Source organism: Schistocerca gregaria, chromosome 5 (assembly GCF_023897955.1).
Source record: "Schistocerca gregaria isolate iqSchGreg1 chromosome 5, iqSchGreg1.2, whole genome shotgun sequence".
In the NCBI taxonomy this organism is placed as follows: Eukaryota; Metazoa; Arthropoda; class Insecta; order Orthoptera; family Acrididae; genus Schistocerca; species Schistocerca gregaria.
In genome coordinates this window covers 399,980,062-400,000,789 of record NC_064924.1, presented here as the reverse complement: position 1 = coordinate 400,000,789, position 20,728 = coordinate 399,980,062, and the positions used below count along the sequence as shown (strand labels likewise).

The 20,728-nt window shown below is 42.7% G+C and overlaps 1 protein-coding gene across 1 annotated transcript in view; it reads left to right on the top strand.

Moving 5' to 3' along the window:
- LOC126272264 (multiple C2 and transmembrane domain-containing protein) overlaps positions 1–20,728 on the top strand; it is a 1,046,785-nt gene that overhangs the window by 420,731 nt on the left and 605,326 nt on the right. The window contains exon 4 of the mRNA XM_049974999.1: positions 7,970–8,112. Coding sequence (XP_049830956.1) covers positions 7,970–8,112 — 143 coding nt within the window. The remainder of the gene's footprint in view (positions 1–7,969; positions 8,113–20,728) is intronic.

Below are 20,728 nucleotides of genomic sequence, written 5' to 3'. Positions count from 1 at the left end.
AAATATCCACACCTGTTGACAAAGGGATCGAGACGTGGCTGCACGATCCGTTACAGCCATGTGGATAAGGTGTTTGTTATCTCGACAGCTAGTGATACGAAGCCGTTGGGATCCAGCACGGCGTTCCGTATTACCCTCCTGAACCCACAGATTCCATATTCTGCTAACAGTCATTGGATCCTACCAACGCGAGCAGCGATGTCGCTATACGATAAACCGCAATCGCGATAGGCTACAAGCCGACCTTTATCAAAGTCGGAAACGTGATGGTACGCATTTCTCCTCCTTACACGAGGCATCAAAACAACGTTTCACCAGGCAACGTCGGTCAACTGTTTATTGTGTATGAGAAATCGGTCGGAAATTTTCCTCATGTCACCACGTTGTAGGTGTCGCCACCGGCTCCAACCTTGTGTGAATGCTTTGATAAGCTAATCGTTGCATATCACAACATCTCCCTCCTGTCGGTTAAATTTCGCGTCTGTAGCACGTCATCTTCGTGGTGTAGCAATTTTAATGGCCAGTCATGTACGTGGCGTACCCTAAGCGGTATTGGGAAATTGATTTACGAGATCTAGTTTTCGAAGCCACATATAAAGTGAGTATAAGGTTTAGTGTTCCACTCGTGGGGCCATTATAACAGCGGGCTGCGTCGTGCCACCGTGATCGGCGACCTGACATCTGGGGCAGCTGACGAGACCTGCGAATGGCAGCAAGCAGTCAACGTGATGACACAATGCACTGCCAGAGGACAGAGAGAGGGTAACTGGTTCCCCTGCTTTACGTTGCTAATGCACTGGACACGGGCCATGACTCATTAATGAAGTCAAATTCCTGATACGAAATTACCTGAATGAGACGCAAAAACATGAGCATGGCAACCACCGCGACGTCTGAAGGCAGCCTGAACAGTGTCAACTACTTTTTATAAAAAATGTAAAATTTTTTCTGTTTGTTTTCAGTTTAGGACGAACAGTATTGTTTAGATTAATGCTAATTTTTTTTAAATTAATGAGCGAAATATATGTAAAATGTTCCGAAACAGAGTTTTGAACATGTACCACAGACATAGTGAAACGCTTAACTTTTTCACGAAAAAATTACTTTGGAACCGTTAAAGACATTTGTAATCTGTTTTCACTTATATGAACAGTTACCAGGAGCTCATGAACGAACAGAAATGCATTCTCGATGCTTTATTAATAACCGAGATATTAGTGTCAAGAGCGCTGTGGCCGAGCGGTTCTAGGCGTTTCAGTCCGGAACCGCGCTGCTGCTACGGTCGCAGGTTGGAATGCTGCCTCGGGCATAGATGTGTGTGATCTCCTTAGGTTAGTTAAGTTTAAGTAGTTCTAAGTCTAGAGGACTGATGACCTCAGATGTTAAGTCCCATAGTGCTTGAAGCCATTTGAATTAGTGTCTACTTTTTTAATGAACGTCTGCTATTTTTCCCTGCCAAAATAACAGATTTCCATTAAACAAATTCAGTAGTATATCTCTTTTTCTAGATCTAACAATAAATCACGGAGTAAAATATACACTGTTCGGGTTCCAAAGGTTTAAACATGATTTGGTACCAAAGAAAATCTTATATCGCTGGAAATTCATCCAGCTGATATAAAGATGAGATAATTAACTTTGATTTATATTCATTTCCTTGTTATCTTGTATGCAAGGCGTGTAGACTCCTCGAAGCGCTCCATGTTACCTGCTGTAAAGCCATAGCGCAACTGTATCTTGATAGCAGTACGGGTGTGTTTCATTTAGTTTAAAAACACTGCAAGTACGAGAATTCTTTCAGGGTTTGCTGTGGCATAGATATTTACCCCTTTTACATGGGGGCTCCCACTACCGAATTTCATAAACCGTTTTCCTTATACTGCTTCTGGGTGGTCATGTAAACACTTCAAAATCAATTTCGGAAATCCACTTCTGTCTGCCGTTTTTCCAATTCCGCAGTCGATTTTCGCTACCATGTAAACGCAAGCCGGCCGCTGTGACCGAGCGGTACTAGGTGCTTCAGTTCGGAACCGCGCTGCTGCTACGGTCGCAGGTTCGAATCCTGCATGGGGCGTGGATATATGTGATGTCTTTAGGTTAGTTAGGTTTAAGTAGACCTCAAATGTTAAGTCCCATAGTGCTTAGAGCCATTTGAACCATGTAAACGCAACCGGTTTTGAAATGGGCTTGGGCTGTCAGGTTTCGTCTAGTTTTTAAAAATTTTTGGCTTATATGGACAGAGTGGCTTTTAATACAGTGAAAGATCAGTAGAAATATTAGACTGAAGCTGTTTACACCTTGTCTAATTGAAGATAAATTGCGAGTGTGCTGACTAAATCAGAAACTACAGCAGCTGTTTTCCGGGCTTTATATTTAAATGGGCTAGCAAATCTGCTCCAGATCTTAACGTGCAAACACGATAGGCAAAAACGGTTTCCGAAATTCGGTTTCCGTCTTTCGGAAGATGTGTCGCATGTGAACGTCTTGAGCGAGATGTTCAATGGTCTTAGTGTAGACAGGGGTATACAGGGTGAGTCACCTAACGTTACCGCTGGATACATTTCGTAAGCCACATCAAATACTGACGAATCGATTCCATAGACCGAACGTGAGGAGAGGGGCTAGTGTAATTGGGTAATACAAACCATAAAAAATTGCACGAAAGTATGTTTTTTTTAACACAAACCTACGTTTTTTTAATGGAACCCCGTTACTTTTGTTAGCACATCTGAACATATAAACAAATACGTAATCAGTTAATTACATCCGGAGATATTGTAACCTAAAGTTGACGCTTGAGTACCACTCCTCCGCTGTTCGATCGTGTGTATCGGAGAGCACCGAATTACGTAGGGATCCAAAGGGAACGGTGATGGACCTTAGGTAATGAAGAGATTGGAACAGCACATTACGTGCACATGCTGACACCATTTTATTGGTCTTTTTCTCTGACGCACATGTACATTACCAAGAGGGGTGAGGTAAACGGACACACGTTGTTTCCGTTTTCAATTACGAAGTGGAATAGAGCGTGTCCCACTGGAAACGCGTCGACGTATGTGGTATCAGCATGATGGTGCACCTGCACATTCCGCAATTAACACTAGACTGGCCCTTGACAGGATGTTCGACGGGCGTTTCATAGGACGTGGAGGACGCATAAATTGGCCAGCCCGTTCTCGTGATCTTACACCTCTGGACTTCTTTCTATGGGGGTAGTTAAAGGAAAATGTGTACCGTGATGTGCCTACAACCCCAGAGGATATCAAACAACGTATTGTGGCAGCCTGCGGCGACATTACACCAGATGTACTGCGGCGTGTACGACATTCATTACGCCAGAGATTGCAATTGTGTGCAGCAAATGATGGCCGCCACATTGAACATCTATTGGCCTGACACTCCGTAATTGAAAACGGAAACCACGTATGTACGTGTACCTCACCCCTCATGGTAATGTACATGTGCGTCAGTGAAAAAGACCAATAAAAAGGTGTTAGCATGTGGACGTACAGAAGAGTGCGACTGATAGCGGTACTCGTTTGGGCACAGACCTGCCACATTTAAAAATCGGGAAAGAAACCGAATAACTGATCTATGACTGATTTCTACTTTTCCTGCTGTTGCCTCGCAATTTGATGGTCTGCGAACAGCACCAACTCGATACCTCTTGCGATTCTCTGTTCTTCACATAGAGATAGTCAGCTCTTTAATTCGTTGTCATTCGGACTTATCTGACCACACTGGAAGCGTATGCCCCAATTAAACACTGTGCTCTCTAATAGTCATAATAGGTGTACCAACCACATAGTTGCTACAGTTATCGACGTTGTGTTTCGGGTGGAGAGGAACTGTCGCAACATCGTAATGGTGTGGATGAAAAACCACTCTGTGGTATTTGGAAATGAAGAACTAGATGTCCTAGCAAAGCAAGGCAACATGGAGTTGTTAAATATGATAAACTCCCTCTCATAGATAGGGTGCACAAGCTCAGAAAGCTGTTGTTATTGGACTGGCAGGAGGAATGGTCGAGGACATGTACAGTCAAAGGCAGTGACTACCCATTAGTTTATCCCTCTATTATATAGTGCCATAGTATACTATGACACAAACAACGAGGAGCTTTACGGTTCATATAGCACGCGTGTAAGTTAGTCATTAGAATTTCAATGAACACCTCCTTCGGCTCACCCTAAGCGTCACCCCTCTATTTGCGGATAGGAAGAAGATCAAATCCGTATACTCCTACAGTGTCCTCCGAAAGGTATCACATCAACGTCCTTATAATTAGTTCTCGGGCGTTTGTTCACCATGTCCAAAGCACTCTCCAAACTTTGTTACATCCAACAGTATAACAACGTACAAAATACTGTATGAGTTCTTTAACAGTGCCAACATCAGGATCTAAAGCTGTGCTTAATAAGAATGGCAGGAAAAGACCAAATCACAATTAAATGACTATTTTCCCATGTGTTACTCAGAAGGATGTGGAACGCTCAGTTTATGTCCGTATGTCACAATGTTCCTACCTTGTGTGTGTGTCTGAATAGCGCTGCATATATTTCTATGGCTGTAATACCAAAATCTAGTTCTTGTACACTGTTCACATGTTTTGTCGAGATGTTACTTATAGATCTGCACAAGCATTCAATCATATATCCGCAACATTTGAAACATCCAAAAGAATATTCTATTGTCAATTTTGATATATAATAGTTGATAAAGATTGCATTGGGAATATCCCAAATGTGTACAAACGGCGTTTTATCTTTTTTGTGTTATCAGAAGGATTTGCATAGCATATTGCCTCTGGGTATCCTGTAATACGTTTACGGCTTGTTTACTCGTTTCAGCTTACTGTGACTGTGAAATTTATTTTATGTATTTCTATATCTATGCACACACTCCGCAAGCCGTTGTGCTGTTGGTAGCGGAGGGTACCTTGTACCACCACAAGTCATTTCCTTTCCTGTTACACTCGAAGTAATACCGAGGGAAAAACTACTGTCTTTATATCTCAGTATGAGCCCCAATACTCTTCTCTTCGTGGCCCTTATGCAAAATGTATACTGGCGACAGTAGGATCGCTCTGCAGTCAGCTTCAAATGGCGGTTTCTAAAATGTTCAGTAGTGTTCCCCGGGACGAACGTCGCCTTCCATCCAGGGATTCCCATTGGAGTTCCCGAAGCATCTCCGTAACACTTAAGAGTTGTTCGAACCTACCGGTATCAACTTTAGCAGTCCGCCTCTGAATTGCTTCAGTGTCTTCCTTTTATCCGTCCTGGTGCGGATCTAGAACAGTTGAACAGTACTGAAGGATAGGACGCACCAGCGTCTGATATGCGGTCTCCTTTGCAGATGAACTACACTTTCCTAAAATTCTCCCAATTAACCGAAGCCGACCATTCGCCTTCCCTACAACAATCCTGACATGCCCGTTCCAGTTCACACTGCTTTCTAACGCTTTGCCCACATATTTAAACGACACTTCTAATCATGACACTGCTAATGCTGTATCCGTACATTATGGATTTGATTTTGCTACTCATCCGCATTAACTTACATGTTTCTACATTTAGAGGCAACTGACATTAATCACACCAACTAGAAATTTTGTGTAAGTCGCCTTGTATCACCCTACAGTCACCCATCTTTGACACCTTCCCCTACACCACGACATCATCAGCAAACAACCGCCCACCCTCTCCGCCATACCATGTATGAACATAGAAAGTAATAGCGGTCCTTTCACACTTGTTGGGGCGCTCCTGACAATACTCATGTCTCTGACGAACACTCGCCATCGGAATTTGTCCTTTTTTAAGCGTATGTAACTTCGTACTGGGGTACGATTTAAAATAAAGTGTTCAATGCTCTGTCAAAACAAACTGTAGACTCATATTTAACTGTATGGGCATGTTACAAAATAAATACATACATCAAAAAAAGTTTTGCATCACCCTGGTTTCCAGAACTCCTGAAGATGGACTTTGACTGTGGATATTTTATCACAGACACCGTTCCTTTGACTGTTCAGGGATGTCACTAAACCCCCCCAAAGACGTAAACAACAATTCGTGCGCAGAACCTATTAGACGAAGGGGGTCCGACAGCCTATCAGTTCCAGTCATTCCACCAGGAAGGATGCTCAAGTCTCTCGTTGTCTGTAGTTCAGACATGCCTAGATGGTCAATACCGCGGTTCGATCGCGTCCGCATTGTTACTTCGTGACAGGAAGGGCTCTCACGAGGGAAATGTGCAGGCGTCTCGGAATGAACCAAAGCGATGTTGTTCGGACATGGAGGAGATACAGAGAGACAGGAACTGTCGATGACCTGCCTCGCTCAGACCTCCCAAAGGCTACTGCTGCAGTGGATGACCGCTATCTACGGATTATCCCTGGGAGTAATCCTGACATCAACGCCACCATGTTGAATAATGCTTTTCGTGAAGCCACAGGATGTCATGTTACGACTCAAACTGTACGCAATACGCTGCATGATGCGCAACTTCACTCACGACGTCCATGGCGAGGTCCATCTTTGCAACCAAGACACCATGCAGCTCTGTAAAGATGAGCCCAACAACATGTCGAATGGACCGCTCACGATTGGCATCACGTTCTCTTCACCGATAAGTGTCGCATATGCCTTCAACCAGACAATCGTCGGAGACGTGTTGGAGGCAACCTGGTCAGGCTGAACGCCTTAGACAAGACACACTGTTCAGCGAGTGCAGCAAGGTGGAGGTTCCTTGCTGTTTTGGGGTTGCATTATGTGAAGCCAACGTAAGTCGTTGATGGTCATGAAAGGCGCCGTAACAGCTGTACGATACGTGAATGCCATCCTTCGACCGATAGTGCAAACAAGTCGGCAGCATATTGGCGAGGTATTCGTCTTCATGGACGACAATTCGCGTCCCCTATCGTGCACATCTTGTGAATGACTTCCTTCAGGATAACGACATCGCTCGACCAGAGTGGCCAGCATGTTCTCCAGACGAGAACCCTATCGAACATGCCTGGGATGGACTGTAAAATGCTGCTTATGGACGACAGGTCCCACCAATCACCAATCACTCTGACGGATCTACGCCGGATCGCTGTTGAGTGGGACATGGTGGTGGTGGTTAGTGTTTACGTCCCGTCGACATCGAGGTCATTAGAGACGGAGCGCAAGCTCGGGTTATGGAAGGATTGGGAAGGAAACCGGCCGTGCCCTTTCAAAGGAACCATCCCGGAGTTTGCCTGAAACGATTTAGGAAAATCACGGAAAACCTAAATCAGGATCGTCGGAGACGGGATTGAACCGTCGTCCTCCCGAATGCGAGTCCAGTGTGCTAATGACTGCTCCACCTCGCTCGGTGAGTGGGACAATCCGGATCCACAGTGCCTTGATGAACTTGTGTATAGTATACCACGACGAATACAGCCACGCATGACTGTAAGAGGACGTGCTGGTGGGTATCAGAGGTACCATTGTGTACGGCACTGAACCACCACCTCTGAAGGGCTCGTTGTATAGTGGTACAACATGCAACTTTGCTTTTCATGAGCAATGAAAGTGAGGAAATGATGTTTATGTTGATCTCTATTCCAATTTTCTGTAGAGGTTCCGGAACTCTCGGAACCGAGGTGATGAGAAACATTTTTTGATGTGTGATTGTAAAAATAAAAAATAAACAGTGTGTAGTATGTTATCGCGTTCTTGTCGTACTTTTGCAACATCTCGGCATGACTTGTTGCAGCGTTATTCTTCATAAAATGAAAATAACGAACTGCCATACCATACTCCACACTATGGGAAAGTGTCCCTCTAGCGGCGTGATGCGGTACTGTGGCACCGGTATTCCAGTGAATATCATGGCTGCAGACATATACCAGCAAACAAACAAAATGTTAGTGACGTAATTTATTTTTCCTTGTGACGATTACAGCTGTGCGACTAGCCGCTGTATATGGTTGTTGCAGGCACGAGCGACCCCTACGTCAAATTCAAGGTGGGCGGGCGGCTGCTGTACAAGTCGCGCACCATCTACCGCGACCTCAACCCCGTGTGGGACGAGTCCTTCTGCCTGCCCATCGAGGACCCCTTCACGCCCGTCCACATCAAGGTGCGTGTCGCCGCCGCCGCCGCCGCCGCCTCTGCCTTCTCTCCTGCCTCGTATGTCGCGTCCCACGGAACCCAGCGCGCTGAATTGTGCATGAGCCTGTGCGGCGGGGCGCAAAAGCTTCCGGCGATCAGGGTGGCGCTGCCTCTCAACGACGCCCTCTAGGGGTCGCGGTATGTCAGGCGGGTCACTTGTCCTAGTCAGACTGTTTCAAAACATCGAAACGTGGCCCTTACAGTCATGTGCATCCGCAGAATTTTGTCCAGGAGGCGGCAAGATTCTAAAGCTGCTATTCGTGTTGTAGCTATAAACAAGACGTGTGTTCAAAAAATAACGGGAAATTTTTAAAAAATAATTTAGTTATTTAATCGTGTGGTTAGGGCCCTCCCGCCGCGTGACGGTCTTTCAATTTGACGCCACTTCGGCGACCTGCAGTCGATGAGGATGATAGGATGATGAGAACAGCACAAAACCCAGTCCCTGAGCGAAGAAAATTCTCCGACCCAACCGGGAATCGAACACGGGCTCAGCGCATTGACAATCCGTCACGCTGGCCATTCAGATACGGGGGCAGACTTCCGTGTAGGGAGTATTGTCCACTAAAAAATAGTTCCCACTAGATTTACACGCTTATCTCAGCGCTTGTTCCGCTCCCGGAAACACGCCTGGAAATATATTTGGGATAGCGCTTTGCTCTCCTAGTCACGGGTTTTTAATCTAATTTAGGATTCTAAAATCATGGCATTTTAAGAGTTTCCTTATTTACCGGAACATAAAAAAATTATTTGCGGCACTGTTTCTGGCTTGAAATTGACGAACAGGCAACGAAACGTGAGCATCATCATGGTGCAAAAGCCATTAATTGTTTCACCACAGATCCGGTTTTTTTTCGGCTTGCTCCACCAGCATCGTTGGCGACTCCTCTGATTGTGATTCGCTGGCTGTTAACACTCGGCTCTTCCCCTTGCTCCGCAATTTCATCCGTTGATGACCTGCCAGGGCGTGTCCAGGAGGCTCGTCACTTTCAACGTCCTTACAGCTTTCTTCGAAATCCTTATTTCACTCGCAAACCCTCGTTTTACTCATAGTTCACTCACAAAAGGAAATATTTAACATTTCTAAAATTTCGCTGCGCCCCATTCCGTACTTGCAGCAAAATTTAATGCAAATATTCTCTGATGTTTATATTACACATTCACCAATACTAAAATAGGCGTCCCTAATTTCGTCACCTTAGTAGGTTATGGAAAAGATTAAAAATTGGTAAATATACTTCCGAATTTATTCTCAACTTGTAGGCAAGCTACAGTTTAATTCTTATAACATACTGTAGTCAGTGTTTCACGAACATCAGCATGGAAAAAGCAGAAATAAAAAAATGTCACTTTTTCTGTTTTCCGTCGTTCCTTAATTGCTTCAGAATTCATGGAGGAAGGTTCCGTCTTTGCAACTAAATGAAAGGCAATTTGTGGTTTGTCATACGTGTTTCGCCCGTATTATTTGTGAAGCATATTCAGTGGCCTGTAATAGTACATGTTCCTTTCTTTACGTATATTAAGTGTATGTTACATTTTGTCATGTTTTTCAGATACAAACAACTTGTGTAGCACAGTTTTCGTGACGTTAAATCATCGTTTGGTGTTACGATTTCCAATGTTGCTAATCCATGTGTGTGGTCTTGCAGAGGTGTTCATCCGGTTCCCATACTCCAGATGGACGATTTCCGGTGTTTTTTTTCACCCACATTTATTATAGCACGTCACTTACGCTTTTCATTGTATTATCAACATGCCCATGTTTACGACGTGTAGTGTTGCCAATTGTATTGCCAACTGTCGCTGTGTGTGTGTGTGGTTCCTTTTTTTAAAAAAAGTGTGGATTTGTTATTCTGTACGTAAGTTCTTATTTATCTCTCTCTCTCTCTCTCTCTCTCTCTCTCTCTGTGTGTGTGTGTGTGTGTGTGTGTGTGTGTGTGTGTGTGTGTCAGAGAGAGAGAGAGAGAGGGTGGGGGGAGACTCATTAATTATTAATTCTGCTCATGTTACACAAAAAAAGCACTCTCACAAGGAATGACACATTCACACACACACACACACACATACACACACACACATGAGAACTCACATAAAGAATAATTTATCCCCACTTTAAAAAATGTAACCACACAGACAGCACAAACAGAACATGAAAGAAAAAACACATAGCGACAGTTGTCAATACAGCTGGCAACACTACTCACTGTAAACATAGACATGTTGATAACACGATGAAAAGTACAAGTGATGTGTTGTAATAAATGTGAGTGAAAAAAAAGCCGTAAATCGCCCAGCTTGCGTCTGGTGACCGAATGAACACACCTCCAGGACCACACAAATGGACTAGCAACATTAGATATCCTAAGCAACAACAAACTATAGTTTAACCTCGTGAAATTGTGTTACAAAAGTTGCCTCTAAGCTAAAACAAAAGAAAAAATGAGAAAACTTAAGTTAGTAACACATCTGTAACTACTATTTTATTTATGTATAATATGCATTACTGGCCACTCAAGATGTTTCAATAAATAAAAGACATAAAACATGTATGGAAAAAACAAACTGCCTCTCATTTAGTTGCAAAGACGAACATACCTCCATGAACAAAAAAAAGTGCTCATAATTTAATCCCCCATAAAAATGGTCAAAAGTGCAATTAATTTGAATGTGTTTTTCCATTCTAACGATGCCAAACACTTTCATTAGTAGAGGAACCAGAGCAGGTTGACCGACTTATTTCCCTTAGTTTTTTCCAGATTTTATAATGAATATTTTTTTATTTGAAAATATTGTTACATTGTTTCAGCAATAATAATTATGGCGTCTCACTAATTGTTCGCAAAAAATATTTAATACACTAATATCACTTGAGCCATCCTACTCTATCCACAGAGTAAGTTGGCCCAACGGTTGGGGCAAATTGGCCCATGTGATTTTATCATTTAATTAGTTGCAACATTGCCTGTCTAATCGAAAATACATCGACTTTAATACTCACAATTTAGTTTAATATAAATTAAGGACATGGACTGAATTAGGGACCATAAGATTACTAAAATACATGTAACTTGTTTGACAGCAGACCTGATATCCGATATCGCTAACGCTGTACAGATACTATCCAGGTTAATGTACCAATACAATGACGAAAAAATCAGCTCGGACTAATGCAACGTGAGAAATCACAAGATTTCCATTACTTTTGGAACATTTCACGAGTTTCCCGCCTGATAATACTTTTCAAGTCACACAATATTTCAACGATGAAACTGCTCGATATCTTGAGATGGTTATATGTTTATTCTGAAGATATTTGGTTCTACTCGCAGTGTAAGTTGTGCAGGGCAATGTGACTGTCAGACTTCTGACTATGCTTGAAGTGATTAGAACAGAAGAGAAAATCTAGTGTTAATGTTTATGTAGGATGTAACTTTGCGTCAGTCCCCTAACAGTCGTATGAGAGGCTTCTTCGGGCTTTCATAAAGCGAGTTTTGGCCTTCTTGGCCAAGTGAAACTATAAAATTAATGGAACAAAAAGTTTGATTTAATATAAAATTTATTGGCCTTTATCTGAATGATTCGGTAGTCTATTGTTGCCCTAAGTATTGCCTAATAGGAGTGTTGGGAATAAAGGAGGAAGCACTTGTTATAACCCGAAATGCCTCGTTTGGAAGCGTTTACAATCGTTTCAGATACGTGTCGCCAGCCAGTGACGACACTTCCGAACCATACAAGATGATGGGAAGTTTGGTAGCATGCCAGATTGCCAGTTTTGCTTAGTCTGATAATCTGTCACGTCTACCACTACAACAATAGTTACTTTGAATTGTTGTTGGACATAGAACGTTGCTCTCTCGTGTGTTTACTACGACAACGCTTACGTATTAAAATGAAATGTGTACATTTGTATGAGCCCAAGAAGGGTCACGGTGTAAGAGTATAGGAGTGTTCACCTGAGAATAGCGAATAGAATCAGCTGACCATGCTATAAATGATAGATATTGCTTGACATCGCAGTTGGAAAATGGAGTCTTATTTCAATAAATGTGTGTCTGTAGTAACGGAAATGAAAAAAATGTCTATTTCTTTTGCCTTTCATCGTTCGTCTTACGGGATCAACATTGTTATACGAGTTTTTGCAAAGTTAATGTCACTGGCGGGAGGATGGTCTTCTTGACACCCCCCCCCCCCCCCCCCCCCACTACCACGACACTGAATCCCCACCCCTGAAGTGGGATCTGTGCACTCCATCTGCCTGCGGTGAGAGTAACTTCATGTTCAAGTGTGAGACCGTTTCCCTAAATGTTTACGTAGCTTGTATCCGTGGCGTGACATAGGTACCAGCCCGGTATTTACCTAGTTGGATGTGGGAAACCGTCTTAGAACCACATCCAGGTTGGCCGGCATAACACCCCTCTTCATCAGTCCGCGAGTTGGATTCGATCTGCGAAAGGCTCCTCTCCCCGTATCGCGGAATGGGCGCGTTTACGCACTTGGCTACCCAGACGGGTATACTCAAAATTAAAAACAAGGTTAACAACAGTTTTTCCAGAAAGCACGCACCGACTGACAGTAATTTCTAAATTCTTGGGAAGCCTAAATTGTAACCGGTGCTACTTTTCATACTTACTGTGCCGTTTTTGCAATTCCCCTCTATCAAGCGGCCAGTGTAAAAATACTAATTCAAACCCTGTACTCTAGATAGCTGGTCGTGTTTAAAAATAAAAAAAAAAAACCTTCAGTAATGTATGGTTGTTGATGTGTGTGTGTGTGTGTGTGTGTGTGTGTATGTGTGTTGTTTTGTGTACGTATTGACAATGTATGGCTAATAGTGTGAAACGGCCTAACTGAAGCAAAGGGTATAACAACGATAGAGGGACAGTTATATTGACAGACAGTGTCAGGTGATTTGCCGTATTGGCGGTGACTGACACGCAGAAACATGGCGACAAACGAGAGCGTAGGTTGCACGTCAGAACAGAGGCTATCTGCTCTCTCTCTCTCTCCCTCCCTCCCTCCCTTCTCCCTACTCTGTTTCCGTTTCACAAAAAAAAGCGACGGGACCAACGTGTCGTATATCATGAACTACAAGGCCTCCCATTGACAGTTATTCGATTTGTTTATCTTTCCGCCAGCAGAATTTCCACAGCACTAGATGTATTGTGCCAGAAAATGTGTCCCTGTCCTCTTCGCTGACGTGCAACGTGTCACTTGGCATTGTCTGAGTTCGTACTATATCACTTTTTTCAGTGAAAGTAACTTTTATTATGCGGCAATATTGTCGAGAATACATCGGAAGCGAATAATGCCTTCGTCTTCCTTGCATCCCACATAAAAAGAATTTGGATGTATTTCAAGTTTGAGATTTGTCTTCAGCTGAAGTACTGTACTTAACAACATAATACGTAATTCAGGTGGTATATTGTTAGTCGCTGAAGTAAACTAGGAAAAATTATAAATACAAACAACATTGAGACAATGAAATCAAAATAGTGAATAACTGTCCAGTTTTTGACAGTTGAGAAATTTTCAACGACTAAACAAGTGTCTTTTTTTACGTTATATGCAGATAAATTATGGTGGTAACGTCGGCAAAATAATAAACGAAATTACCAAGAAAGAAAAAAGACACAGTTTTCATATCAAAGGATATATGGGGAAACCATTATTGTAACGTAAATGTTAAGCCACTATTGGCAATCGCAGAATTTTACGTTTTATTTCTCACATAAATATAAAGAACTGCAGGCAGAACAAAGGCCAGTTTCAGGTTCGTTAGAAGCACTGGAAGTCCATTAACAAGCTACTCAGCAGCCGCCGAAACCTGCTCTATAGGCGCTATGTTCACGTACTGTGCATGCCATGCATACACAGTAAGCTCTCCTATGAGTAGGTGTCCAGTTTATTGTAGTCTAAATAGCAAACCGTACATAAGAACTACCGAATAGCTGGTAGGCGCACAGCGAACAGTGCGAAAGATTTTATTGGGATTTGTGCGATGCAGCTCATTTGTAGTTATGCAATAGTTTGAGTACATCAGGCGTAATAAATGGGTTCAGGAATCACAAAAGATTGAAAAATTAGACACGAAGTGAACCAGCCTTGAATAGTTTCAAATTACTTTTACAGGATGTTCTAGGAGGAATGACAAACATTTTGGTAAGTGGCAATATAGGCTCATTCGAATAAAGCATTCCACCTAAAATGTGTCCAGTGTTTACCGTTTAGATAAATACAGCTGTCAGAACATAACTCAGAGAAACATCGCAGAAAGTGTCAAGCGATGGTAAATCAGTCAGTTAAAACATCATTTTCCCAGCTTAGAGTTGCGGCTTCGGTACACATTCGTATTCTGTTTACAACATCACGTGTAGGTCTTTTGATGTTGTCTTGGCGTTCTGTTAAGAGAGGAGCACTATTCACGATACGAAAAATCGGTTAGTAGATACTGTCTCTTTGTAGATTTCGCCATTCAACCAACATTATAGGGAAAAACCTAAAGGCATAAGTATCGGGGATCTTGTTGGCCAAGGAATGTGAGCTTTTCTGCCGATTCGTCTTCCGAGGAATGTTATATTTAGATGATCTGTCACCAAACTACTAAAACGAGCAAAAACGTACTCATCCTTGTCGCTAAATGACTCTTTTACAATAACGCTTGAAGCTCGTTTTCAAGTATACGTAAATATGGGAGACGTTTAAGACGATAACACAACAGGCCTAGCCGATTGTCTATGATACCACTACACATTTACAGAGAACCGTTTTCAAAAATTTGTTGCCACAAAGAGTAAAGGTACCCTTATGTAGGGGAGGTAATCGGCGACCTAGAATTGGTATGAGGGGATGCGAATCGGCTTGTGCCGGCTGAGGACCAGCTGTGCGGCCTCAGGGCCGATGGCGCGTCTACTCCCTTACCTGCCAGCCAGGTGCAGATAACTGCAGCAAAGCACTGGATGTGGGTAGATCCCAAAGCTGGGAATTTTGACGGCGGTCACATCGCTTAGCAGAATGTGGAGTGACCAGCAATGGCGGGCTTTGCAACAAACTGAAAGATGGCTACTTACACCTCGCTGAGAATCTGTTATAATTTACAGTCAAGTATTAAAGCAAATCTGAATAACTTTGGTACCTCAGCAAAATGAGGCGCATCCAGTGATAGAACAATATTTCAATATTTTTAAAACTACAGAAAAAATTTTCACAGCCAGCCTCTGAATTAACAACTTGTGAATGTTTAAAGCGATTACAGAAAAAGGTATCTCAGATGACAGCATGACAGCACTGCATGACAACTATGATCTCTGAAAGCTGTGTACCCGAATCTATCTTATTTCTTGATTTATTTTTTATATCTTTTTTATTACCCAAACGTTTGTCAGAAAATCGTATTCTCCACATTTACACAGGAAATGGACACAGCAGCAGTACCTAATATTTTGTCGTACTTGTGTTTTTAGTTAATGAACAGTTTTCTATTTTTCCATCAAGTTTATTTAAATGTGGATTGCAAGTGGTATTAAAAAAATGTGCTCATTTAAAAGTGGTAAATCGCATGTGTTAGCAGGCACCACAACTGAAAAGAGCCAATAGACGCTTCTATCAAGAAGGCATAAATAATTGTTTAAACAAAATATAAGTACAGTCTGTTGTCATTTATCATGAGTACACTTGCGCAAGAATGCTGTCTTATTTAATCATGTACCAACTATTACTTATGCAGGGTGTATGAAAAAGAATCATCCGATTTTGAAAAAAAAAATCGTAGCTATTACGTTATTTGAGATATGTGCGTGAACAATGTACTGTTGGGAAAAGCAAACTCTCAAGTTTTGCGTAGGTCTCACTAGATAGTAGCAGTGTGCGCCCACTTAAGTTGGTGTCGGGACAACAGAAAGAGTTTTGTTTTTTGCGCTTTGTTCAGTGCGGGTCAGGAATAACTGTTCAGCGTGACTTTCGTACTAGGTATGGTCTGGATCCTCCTACAGCACAGAGCATTAGACGATGACATGAACAATTCTGAGAAACAGGTTGTTTGTCTAAAGTCTTATCGCCGGGCCGTCCCCGAGTGTCTGACACAGACACAACACAGCATGTTGTCATCAATGGAGAGACGTCTACAGACATTAAAGTAACCTCTGGCGTGCCACAGGGGAGTGTTATGGGACCATTGCTTTTCACAATATATATAAATGACCTAGTATATAGTGTCGGAAGTTCCATGCGGCTTTTCGCGGATGATGCTGTAGTATACAGAGAAGTTGCAGCATTAAAAAATTGTGGCAAAATGCAGGAAGATCTGCAGCGGATAGGCACTTGGTGCAGGGAGTGGCAACTGACCCTTAACATAGACAAATGTAATGTATTGCGAATACATAGAAAGAAGAATCATTTATTGTATGATTATATGATAGCGGAACAAACACTGGTAGCAGTTACTTCTGTAAAATATCTGGGAGTATGCGTACGGAACGATTTGAAGTGGAATGATCATACAAAATTAATTGTTGGTAAGGTTGATACCAGGTTGAGATTCATTGGGAGAGTCCTTAGAAAATGTAGTCCATCAACAAAGGAGGTTGGTTACAAAACACTCGTTCGAACTATACTTGAGTATTGCTCATCAGTGTGGGATCCGTTCCAGATCGGGTTGACGGAGGAGATAGAGAATATCCAAAGAATAGCGGCGCGTTTCGTCACAGGGTTATTTGATAAGCGTGTTAGCGTTACGGAGATGTTTAGCAAACTCAAGTGGCAGACTCTGCAAGAGAGGCGCTCTGCATCGCGGTGTAGCTTGCTCGCCAGGTTTAGAGAGGGTGCGTTTCTGGATGAGGTATCGAATATAATGCTTCGCCCTACTTACCTACTTATACCTCCCGAGGAGATCACGAATGTAAAATTAGAGAGATTCGAGCGCGCACGGAGGCTTTCAGACAGTTGTTCTTCCCGCGGACCATACGCGACTGGAACAGGAAAGGGAGGTAATGACAGTGGCACGTAAAGTGCCCTCCGCCACACACCGTTGGGTGGCTTGCGGAGTATAAATGTAAATGTAGATGTAGATGTAGATGTAGATGTAGTTTCACAAGGAGTCCGCAGGAAGCTGATCGCCGTGCAGCTCGACAGCTCAGCATGCACTCGATGTTCGTCTGTCGTGTTTCGTCGACGCTTATGCATGAAACCACATAATATTGAGCTACTGCAAGCTCTTCGTGAATGCGACAAACAACAACGAGTGGAGTTCTGCAGTTTCGTTCTTGGCAAGATGGAGGATGACAGTTTTCTTCCATACTTAGTGTTTGGTAACGAGCAAACTTTCCATTTAAATGGAAAGGTGAATCATATATCGGGCACGGAACAATCACATGAACTTTTACAAGATGAAAGTTTCATGGTAAAAGGTGTATGGTCCAGTTTTCTTTGCTGAGAACACTGTTACGGGAAGCACATACTTGATATGCTTGAGATGTTTCTTTTACCACAACTGGAGACTGATTCGACCGACTTCATTTACCTACAGGATGGGACACTGCCACACTGGCATCGGGAAGTGCAGAAATTTTTAAATCAAAGAATTACTGAAAGATAGATCAGTTGCACTGAACCAAATGATTCAGCCTCACATTACTGGCCTCCAAGGTCACCGGACCTGACTGTGGTGATTATTTCTTGTGGGGGGTTATAAAAGACTCTGTATAAGGGTCTCCATTACCAACAACAATGAATGAACTGCGACATTGCATAACAGTTGTGGAAGCAGTAACTCAAGACATATTAGCTGCAGTGTGGGAACAATTTGAATACCGCATATGCAATGCATCTTGAGGGGGGGGGGGGAAATCATACTGAACATCTATGAACAGGTTCAAAAATCCTTTTGAGTTTCCCATTCATCAAAAAACAAAACTAATTGTATATGTTTATTAATTGCAGAAATATAGACATGCCAAACCGGATAATTCTTTTTGACACACACTGTATTTATTGTAAATGATTTTAGTATAACTGAATGTTTATGATATTTCTTTATTTAAATATAGTTGCAGATATTAGTTTAGTCCAGAAAGTGGTCATGTAGTGTCAGTGTCTGTAGAGCGTAAGAACGACGTACATTTGGTAAGACAGTCTTCAGCTAATACATACATCAAAAAAAGTTTTGCTTCGACCCGGTTCCCAGATCTCCTGAAGATAGACGTTGACTGTGGATCTTGTATCACAGACACAGTACCTTTGACTGTTCAGAGATGTCACTATAACCAATGAAATATGTAAACAACCATGCATGAGTAGCGCGTATTAGACGAGGGGGTCCGACAGCCTATTAGTTCCAGTCATTCTACCAGAAAGGTGGTACACGGTTGTATTGTCTGTAGTTCAAACATGCCTAGACGGCCAATAATGCGGTTCGATTGCTTCCGCATTGTTACTTTGTGTCAAAAAGGGAAGTGTCCAGGCGTCACGGAGTGAACAAGACGCAATGCTATTCGGACATGGAGATACAGACAGACAGGAAATGACTATGACATGCCTTGCTCAGGCCGCCCAAGGGCTACTACTGCAGTGAATGACCGTTACCTACGGACTATGGCTCGAAGGAGCCCTGACATAACGCCAGCATGAAGAATAATATTTTTCGCGCAGCCACAGGACGTTGTGTTAAGACTCAATCTGTACGCTATAGGCTGCATGATGCGCAACTTCACTCCCTGCGTCCATGGCGAGGTCCATCTTGGCAACCACGATGCCATGCAGTGCGGTACAGATGGGCCCAACAACATGCCGTTTGGACCACTCAGGATTGGCATGACGTTCTCTTCACCGACGAGTGTCGCATATGCCTTCAACCAGACAATCGTCGGAGACGTGTTTGGAGGCAACCAGGTCAGGCTGAACGTCTGAGACATTGTCCAGCGAGTACAGGAAGTTGGAGGTTCCTTGCTGGTTTGGGGTGGCATTATCTGGAGCCGACGTATGCCGCTGGTGGTCATGGAAGGCGCCGTACAATACGTGAATCCCATCCTCCGATCGATAGAGCAAGCATATCGGCAGCATACTGGTGAGGCATTCGTCTTCATGGACGACAATTCGCGTCCCCTGTCGTGCACATCTTGCGAATCGTTATCCTTCAGGATAAAGAAATTACTCCACTAGATTGGCCAGCATGTCCTCCAGACTTTAACCCTATTGAACATGCCTGGGATAAATTGAAAAGGGCTGTTTATGGACGACGTGACCCACCAACCACGCTGAATCTCCGTTGAGGAGTGGGACAATCTGGACCAACAATGTCATCAAGAACTTGTGGATAGTATGCCACGACAAATACAGGCATGCACCAATGCAAGATGACGTGTTACTGGGTTAATTGGCGACTCCATGTAGTGTTGTGTGCACCACGACCAATTAGTGGATAGAATTGGAAGGAAAATCAGCATTAGGCGTATTTTGTTGTTTTATTGTCAGCAAAATCGATTTTCAGTCACTTAGTGACCATCCTCAGTGCTGTAATATACAATTAAAATTGGTAGGCACTGGTATCAAGCTATAACGACAAGCTTGTGGTTATAGCTTGATACCAGTGCCTACCGATTTAAATTGTTTATTACAGCATTGAGGATGGTCACTAAGTGACTGAAAATCGATTTTGCTGACAATAAAACAACAAAATACGGCAAATGCTGATTTTCCTTCCACTGTCACTGGGTATTAGAGGTACCGGTGTGTACAGTAATCTGGACCACCACCTCTGATGGTCTCGTTGTATGGTGGTATAACACGCAATGTGTGGTTTTCAGGAGCAATAAAAAGGGCTGAAATGATGTTTATGTTGATCACTATTCCCATTTTCTGTACATGTTCCGGAACTCTCGGAACCGAGGCGACGCAAAACTTTTTTTGACCTGTGTAGAAAATCAGACAATTGCAGAATACTACGTGATCCGATGCAGTCAGTGTTTCCAAGTGAAGTGCTCAAGGGAGCAATTGAGGACACTTGGATGTTCATACCAAGAGAAAGGCAGATCTGCCTGTGGTACGGTATATGGTGGAGTGAGTGATAGATTCTGGGTGGTGAACGGCGGTTACAATACTCTAACTTTTGAAGGGACTTTATATTTCTAGAGATGTAAATGTGTTCCAGAGTGGTACTGATCTTTACTGCTTATGAACTGAGGATAGAAAGAGTATGAGTTACTATTCTGTGTACTGCGTGCTTTAATTTGTAGATTATCATGTTGAACTCGTTTTGTGCTGGTGAATATTTCATGTATTCTGATTGTGAAACGCATTCTGTTTTCATATATCTTAGATGACTACCATTCTCTTAACAGTCTCAACGTAACTTTATTGTATTTGATAAGGACATTTTCCGTCTGTGTTTTATCTTAACATCGTAGGACCACTTCCTATTTTTTTGAGATGTCCTTTCTGGGATTAACATTCTCCACCATAATACTCTACCATCTAGATAAATTACAGACATTATTATAGAACCCATATTATTAAATTATTCACTTAGCTTTTATTTTGTGTTTCTCTGTATTTCATTAAGTCGCCTTTCTACCCAAAGTGCACACTGTTTGACT